This window comes from Grus americana, chromosome 3 (genome assembly GCF_028858705.1).
Source record: "Grus americana isolate bGruAme1 chromosome 3, bGruAme1.mat, whole genome shotgun sequence".
In the NCBI taxonomy this organism is placed as follows: domain Eukaryota; kingdom Metazoa; phylum Chordata; class Aves; order Gruiformes; family Gruidae; genus Grus; species Grus americana.
The window spans coordinates 49,234,652-49,243,046 of record NC_072854.1 but is presented as its reverse complement, the minus strand read 5'-3'; the positions used below and the strand labels follow the sequence as shown (position 1 = coordinate 49,243,046).

The 8,395-nt window shown below is 43.0% G+C and overlaps 1 protein-coding gene across 6 annotated transcripts in view; it reads right to left on the bottom strand.

Annotated features, from left to right (window-relative positions):
• Positions 1-1,787: 1,787 nt before the first annotated feature.
• PRDM1 (PR/SET domain 1) overlaps positions 1,788-8,395 on the bottom strand; it is a 103,204-nt gene continuing 96,596 nt past the window's right edge. For all 6 annotated transcript variants that reach the window (XM_054821870.1, XM_054821872.1, XM_054821873.1 and 3 more), the window contains 3 exons: positions 5,549-6,657; positions 5,112-5,240; positions 1,788-4,696 (listed from right to left, as the gene is read on the bottom strand). In XM_054821870.1, coding sequence (XP_054677845.1) covers positions 4,121-4,696; positions 5,112-5,240; positions 5,549-6,657 — 1,814 coding nt within the window. In that variant the 3' untranslated portion in view covers positions 1,788-4,120. The remainder of the gene's footprint in view (positions 4,697-5,111; positions 5,241-5,548; positions 6,658-8,395) is intronic.

Genomic DNA, 8,395 nt, shown 5'->3' with positions numbered 1-8,395 from the left:
TCTTCCCCAGAAACTAGCTGAGAGATACCGGGCTTTATAAACCAGACAGAAGAGCAGGATCCTCCTTAAATCTGTGTTTGAGTCTGTCTATCTCAGCTGTAATTTGCCTTGTCCTGCGGCAAAAGCAGCTCAGCTGGCAAAGCCGTGGGAGGAAAGTGCACATCTCCTTCCTGGCCACATCATGCTCGGTCCCAACATTTTCATGCAGACGGCAGCAAGGTGGGCATCAAGCCCGCTCACCCGCAGGCAGCCCGTGGCTCTCTGCCAGGGGCATGTGACCTTGCAGGGCTGCATTTTATGACAGCACCCAAAACAAGGAGTTTCCCCCCACCCCTGCACCTTGTTAACGCTGTCATGATTAGCCAACCTGGTGGTGGTGGTGTTGCCATGGCTGAAATTCTGGTCACAATACACGCCTGCAGCAGCTTCCAAACGGCTTGGGGGCTGCCAGAAACGAAGGCAGCAGCTGCCGGGCTCGGCCTCGTGAGGCTGTGATCTACAACGCGCATTGTCTTTTTATGTAATGTGTTTTATTAAACATCTTCTAAAGCTTACAAGTGTCCCCAGGACATAACTCTCCAGCGCAATGTAACGCTTTGCCAAGTAATGAAGTATGATTTATGGTGGTAACGGTTATCCTATGGGGTTTTTTTTTTTAAAAAAATATTACAGCAATAGCTCTGTCGAATATAGGAATATAACATGCAGCATTTGGCACGTTTATGACAACAGTGCTCTGGTTTTCTTAACTCCACAGTTTGGTGTTGGCAGTATTTCAAATTCTTGAGACAGATGTTTAAATGAATTTTTTTAGGAGGACAGTGAAATACTTTTAAGACATCATACGGCGCTGAGTGTCTCAATATGAGCAGGAACATTATTTCTTTAACGTTCAGGTAGGGCAGGGCAGCACATGGCCTCTCTGGTTTAGATCTCATGGTCAATGATGGAAGTAGCAAATGTTGAATTAGCTTTTCTGGGGCATCCTGGCCTGTTATTTTTTGACTGAGGTGGTGGAGGGGGGAACGGACACTTGACCTTCTTCTGGATTTAGTTTGCATTCGCATCTCGTTTGTGAGCAATGAAAACAGATCCACATTTGTTTTGAATGCAGTTCCCACCATGCTGATACAGGACTAAGTGGTCTCACGCTGAACATTTTGAGTGTGTCATTGTGGTCCCAGTGGTTAGGGTTTCAGGCCAGAAATGACAATTGTTTGGAAATATGTAAATGAGAACCCTGGTCACATATCTGCAAGACAGACAGTATTCAAGTATTTCCATTGAAACACTGAAAATTCTTGGGGTATTTTTTTTAAAATCCCTTTTTTTAAAAAAAAAAAAAGTAAAAACGAAGAGAGCGCCATAGTTAACAAAGCCAGGGTATTGAGCTCTGGCATTGCTTTTGCAGCTTTCGATGACAGAAAATCAGAGCCCACAAAGGCAGAACTTGTTGGAAATGACATCGCCCTTGGCCTTTGCGGCTGGGAGGGGAAGGCGCCCGCAAGGAGGCTGTGCAGGAGGTCAGTGCAGAGAGATTGAAGACAAGGGAAGCATCAGTAAAGCAATGAACACTTATATTTAATTTACATTTGACAATTTGCACATAAATAATGATGTAAACCAATACGTAAACATATGATAGTTTGTTGTTCTAGCAAAGTAAAAAGCCTGGTAACTTTGGTCAGAGTCTTTCTTAAGAGAGACAGAAAAAAAAACCCCAAAACACTGTTGATTGTTGCTACATTCACATGTAAAACTTCTAAGGGAAGGGGGAAACAGTCAAGAGAAGTAACAATTCTTAAAGCTGATGCATATAAATTCTTGTAAAATTTGTATCAAATACAAGAAAGCACTACAGGCAAATAATAGGAAAAGTGTGTGTCCAGTGACAGAGTAGTGATACTTTGGTTTATCCTACAAGTACTATATTTATGAACTATTGCTACATTTAAAAGATGTCAGCCTCACAATTTGCAGGAGTGGAAATGTAATGAACTGTGGTCCTTCAAAAGCTGTGTTGAATGACGTATTTCAGCATTGTTTGTTTTTTTTTTAACAGAAGGCATTAAAATGAAGTTTGCTGACAAAAAGCTCACCGAATCCTGGATTGCCAAGGTGGGCTATTTTAAAATCTGTAAGAATATAACCAAAAAGATATACATGGAGGGGAGGTGTGTAATAATGCTGCTTACATTTATGCGAGTTGACTGTGCAACTCGTTAATGGCAGGGTGCAACGAGACGAGGGGCTCATCCCAACTAACTTCCATCCTGCCCTTCACCGTGTTTTGTGAACCCACCACACACGGATCACGGTTGTCTTCTTTTTAAGTTCTTTCAGTTACATTTTCTGGCTGTTTGTTCACTGACCACCCGCCTCCTTCCCCCATCGGGGGGCCCATCGCCCCCGTCCTGAAAACAGGGTCATTCCCACCGGATTCGTTGAGCCACCACGTGCAGGTGACGTCATTCACATAAGGCGTTTGCAAGTCCAGGCTTTGCCTGGACAGCTGTGCGCACGCGTTGGCGTGCGATAAATGCCTTAGTACAACCTTCTGGCTTTGAGGTCATTGGTAACATGCAAAACTGGATAACATTTGCTTTTCACACTTAGATGAAAAATAGGTTTTATTACATGGTTTGGCTCACAACTTAAAGTGGTATAAATATATATACATATACATATATAGTATAGTGGTATAAATATATCTATAAATATACATGTATTCTTTGCTACACCTCAAACGTCACCATATCATCTTTGGGCTTAGCAAAACAAAAAAGATAAAAGGACGTGCATTCTATCTTTCCCTGTGCACATTTTGGTTTCTTCTCTAAAGTAGCAAAGCATTTAGATAAAACAGCATTGTCTGCACCACTGGACACAAGCACTGAGGTAATTGTTGTTCAACAACTTTGCAATGCCCTTTTCTTCTTTAATTAAATTAACCACAAAATGTACAAACACAAATACTGAGAAAAATCTGAGTCGTACAGGAAGGAAGGGGAAAAAAAAAAGTATGTGCCAGGAAAGGACTTTGTTCCCCACTTCTACCCAGGCAAAGTGAGGGAAGAAAATACATGTAAAACCAAACCCCCTTCTCAGGGAATCTGACCATTTTTTTTTTTTTAATCCCTGGAAGGCTCTGCCCAAAAAAAGAGAGAGAGGAAAAAAGTCTGCCAAAACCCTCTTTTTAGGCAGAATATTAAGAATATTTGTGTGTTTGCTTTTAAACTGTTTTTGGAAACAAAAGAATGGAAGTGAGATTTTGTTTTGGAAGAGCCACTTCAAGCTGATGCATTCCTTTGGTCATAAAGTTATGTGACAATGTGTGGGGCTATAGCTGTTTTCTAAAAACCTGTGGTTTGTCCATGGCAGGTTGGGGTTTGCTGTGCCACATCTGTTCCGGGTAGAGCTGCAGGTAGAACAATCTCTCTCCTATCCTCAGAGAGGCAGGGGTAGCGGTTTCTTCCCCACTTGCTGCTACTCTGGGTGTTTGGTTTCTTTTTCCTTTTCAATTCCCAGTGGGGTGATTTGCACATAAAAGTACACAGCGTTGTTGGTTTTGTTTTTTTTTTTCAAACCAACAGATCTAGGATTCTGTATGTCAAATGTCCAACTTTGGCAATACGAAAAACCACATTTGTTTAAAAGACATCGGTACATAAAACACATTTACTGAAACCCCAATCTTAGGTTCTTAAAACAGATGTGCAGAAAAAAATATCTACAAAGAATGGCCATAAAACAAAAAATAAAAACATTTAAAGTAAAAATTACAATGAATTTTCCAGTCATTGTAAACATTTTCCTAATTATTGCTTTTAGAATGATTAATTGCATAATAAATTATGAAGTACTATCATTGAAAAAATAATTATGGATAGATGATTGTCTTTTAGTAACTGGCGAGGCAATGCACAGTCCTTTGCCCCTTTTTATGCCCTGAGAAAACAGTAACTTTGGAGTTCCTTCTTTCAGCTGGAGAGCAAGGAAAACTACTGTAAGCCAAGATTGCTTTGCAGCATTGAAACTATGTACAAGCAACTGCTACAGGCACCCTGACTTGCCAAGTCATAAATTAAAAAAAAAAAAAAAATCACTTTGCCAAAAAGTCTTAAGGGTCCATCGGTTCAACTGTTTCTTGCTTGACCTTTACAGGTAACAGAGGTAGCGGGTGACCGTGAGGCAACTTCATAATTGACATATCTGACGACTCGTAAAGGTTGCATCCTGAGGAGAGAAGTCCATTTCCCAGGTTCCTCTGTAGAGACACTTTCAGATTAGCTCCCTCCATTTCCCTCCTGAGTATGGTCAGTATATCCTTCTCCACGATCGATGTTAAGTCGATATTGTCCTCCACTTCTTCCAACTTGTCGGCATTGTCACTGATGTCGAACTTCTCGATCTCCTCGTTGATTCGATTCAGGTCCTCCATGGAGAGGCCGGAGGCAGGGGCGACAGGGCAGTTGCCCTTCAGGTGGACCTGCAGGCTGCAGAGGTGAATGTAGCTCTTGTGGCAGTGGATGCATTTATGGGGACGTTCCCGGGTGTGGAGACGCTTGTGCAGCTTCAGGTGCACAAACTGGGTGAATTTGGCTGGGCAGAGCTTGCACTGGTAAGGCTTCTCTCCAGAGTGGAGCCGCAGGTGGGTTTTGAGATTGCTGGTGCTGCTGAACCGCTTGTGACAAACCTAATGTGGGGGGTGGCAGAGAAACAGCGAATGAGTGGGAGGGGATTTTATGGTTTAAATCAGAGACACCTAGGAGGAGACGGCAAGATGAAGCAGCAGCTTTTTATAGCTTCACACTTTCGCATAAAGGGAAAAAAATCCCCACCTTTTTTTATTCAAATATTGCTGAATAGCATTTTGAGTACAGCCGATGGCAAAACTGTATAAGGCGGATGTTGCTCTGGCAGACTAAAGGCAACCCCGCTGTCTCAGACAGCTGCTGCTGCACCAGGGCTGGGAACAGCTGTGATGCGGACGCCGGCCCTGAGCAGCCGAAGGTTTGCGGCACAGCCCTCCCCACGTGACCTACGGGGTGTGCATGGGCCCTGCTGTCCCTTTGGCCTCCCAGGGAGGTTGTCTCCAGTGTGTTACATACCTGACACTCGTGGGGTTTTTCTCCCGTGTGTACCAGATAGTGCTTCTGGAGGTGAGCCAGCTGTGTGAAGCCTTTATTGCAAGTCTGGCATTTAAACGGTCTCTCTCCGCTATGTACTCGGAGGTGCACCTAGGGAGAAACAAAGCAATTAACAATTTGCAGTTTCCAGTACTGTAACGAAAGTACTTTCAGATGTTTCCTAAAGTTAGCGGAAGCCTCCCATTGCCAAAATACAATGTTATCTAGTTAATTAGGCGGCGTCAATATTGAAATGCTGTCTTTACAGCCATGCTTTCTTGCTGGGGGGTGCCACATTAAGCCCAGACTGATAAGTAGCCTAACAAGCAAGGGAGGCCTGTCCCTCCTCTCCCGATGTAACCTACAGGGAGAGACCAGAGTCTTCCAAGAAGGCTTGTGTCTTCCTCTCCACTGCCTACCTTCAAATTGGAGAGCTGGCCAAAGGTCTTGGAGCAAACATTGCATTCGTACTTGATCTTCCCGTTCTGCTTCTTCAATGGGTATGGGAGGGTTTTGTAACCGGTCACATTCCTCTTACTTTTAATGAGATTCATGGCTTCTTCGCCGCCGGTGGCAGCCAACACCACTGAGGTAGGTTTAGGTTGCATTATGTGTTCTGAACTGGCTGCTGTACCAGCTGTGGGTGACCCGCTGGTGGGGCTGCATGGCTTGTCCTTCATGCTGGCAGCAGCGCCCGTGATAGAGAAGGCACTGTTAGGGGCTGGTATGAGGAAGTCTCTCGGATGATCAGGCTGCAGCAATCGACGGCCTCCTTCACTGGGCAACGAACTGGGGAGTGTGGTGGGGTTCAACATGTGGTGGGAAAGGCTACCTCCACTGAGCAGGTTGCCATAAAGAGGATACATCCTTGGGAAGAGATTGAAATTGTTGATGCCATTGATATTGTTCAAAGCGCTCAGGTTATTACAGCTCATATTGAATGGAGGTAACAGGAATTTGGGGTACTGGGGGCCATAGGATGGTAGAAAGGCAGGTGGGAGGTGGCCAGGGGGTGCGTATCCAGGGTAAGACCCCAATCCTTCTGAGCCATACGATCCGTTCAAGTAAGGGTACGGCTCTCTGTGCTCTTGGGAAGTAGGTGCCAGAGGTGAAACCGTGACCCCTGGACTGCTGTGAGGGCTTGAACTTTTTAAACTTTGGTCTGGGCTGCTCCTCCCAGAAGGACTTGGTGTAGTAGATGTCTGGATGGGCGAGTGAGTAACATAGCTGGATCTGTCCATCCCATATGCTAAGGAAGCTTTCAGATAGTCTTCTGGAATGTGAGGTCGGATAGGGTAGACAACTCGAGGGAAGAAACACCTCTCCGGGCTATAGTTCTTGCGCAAATCATCCAAGTCTTTTTCTGGAGTAACTGGTGAAATGTTGCTCTGGAAGAAGTCTTTTCCTTTTGGAGGATTGGTTTCCATTTTCAGGATTTCTTTCACACTGTGCTCCTTCTTTGGGATGCTTTTCTGATAGAGCTCATCTTTATCAGCACTGTGCTGCTTTGGATTAACGTGGGTTTGTGCTGAAACACAAAGACAAGGTAATGATTATTTAGATATGCCACCGTTATTATCTCTTTTCAAAACACAGTCTAACTCCTACAAGGTTAGTGGGAAGGAAGCATCACTCTTGGGAGACGAGCAATCATTTAACTCGCCAAAAAACTGATTACTGTGTGCAGAAATGCCTGCTGGTATTGTGTTAACAAAAAGCATCATTAATTTAAGGGACACCAGCCAGTACATCCAGATCCGGATGATGATTCATTTGCTAGTCTCCACTTTGCAAACTGATTTCACCTTTCTTTCCCCTTAGATTTGACAGGGTTCGCTGTTGAATGTCTATTTAAGCAGTATTTCTAATAAATGCGGTAACAAGCATTTGTTCACAATATAGGTTTAACAGAAGTACTCTGCAGAACACAAGCTCCCAGAAATGTTCCTCAATAAAATAACAAGGCATGACAAATCGGCTTTTGCCAAACCGCAGCAGTCACTTCACCAGCCAGTTCAATTACTTACAGTACCAAAAAAACCATGGCTGGCTGGGATGAAAGCCTTCTTCAAAGAGAAGGTATTCTCCATCAGTAAACAGATCATTACTCATTAAATATACTGCTTAGGAACATCTACAACAAAGCAGACTATTTACTGCAGATTTCTGTGGCATTCAGTCTATGCAAAACTCTTCTGCTTACAGCTGTGCTTTATAAAAAAAATGCTGAAGCAAAGCAAAAGAAAGCAAGACTGCTTGTCTCCAGCTTAAGTTGAAATGTACTTTGGAAAAATAAAAAAGGAAGAAGAAATATGTATTTAGAAGGAAATAGAAGCTAACATCCACTCAGCTCAGTTCAGCGCATACACTGTTTATTTGTATTCAAAGACTCTACCTTGTTATCTGGACATAATATAATAATATAAACAGTACACTGAAAGAGAAAAAGAAGTCTGCTTTTGTCTAATCTCCCAAAGTTAATAGTTATATAATCTTGAAATGATGACTTGTAAGATTTTTTTATTATGGGGAAAAACTACAAGAAGGATTTGTGTTCGTGGTTAGTTATGTGCAAGGTTTTCCATCAGGAGGTGCAAGTCAACGCCAATAGGTATGTGACTCGAAAGTATCGCAGCCCTTTAGCCAAACTTCTGCTTTTGTGACTGACTGTTCTTATTTCATTAACTGGGCTGAGAAACAGTGTTTTCTGAGTTCTGGTGGACCACCTGAACCCAGCGAGGAAGATGGGAACAGGCAATGAGCACGCCGCTTTGAATGCATATTCTTTGCTTCACTATTCACTACTCTGACGGAATCTATCATTTGGCAACATTACCCTATAAGGCAATGAAACAGCCATTTAATAAATGTACCCACAAAACCAGCTGTTTTCAAAGCATGCTCCTACTTTTAGCAGCAACCCACTTTTACAGTGGCATCCTTTTTCAAATGGCATTAGACTAGTAGCAAGCAAATTTAGTTTGAGATATGCGGGCAGTTTGTGTATTTTCAAGTTGCAATGAAATGCAATTGAACACAGTTATGTTCAATTAAAGTATTTAGGATAAAACATAGGGCATGTTGTAAGCAAGCACGTACACACGTAAACGTGCAGACAGCTTCCCAATTACTTCTCTTGATGTTAAAGTTGAATGCAGAGCTGTTTCAAAGATAAATTAATAGCATGTTGCATTGGCTGGCATTAAAAATCATCTACTTTCTTTTGTTATTTTGTCCGTACTCGTAGACTGGCAACTCATTTTCTA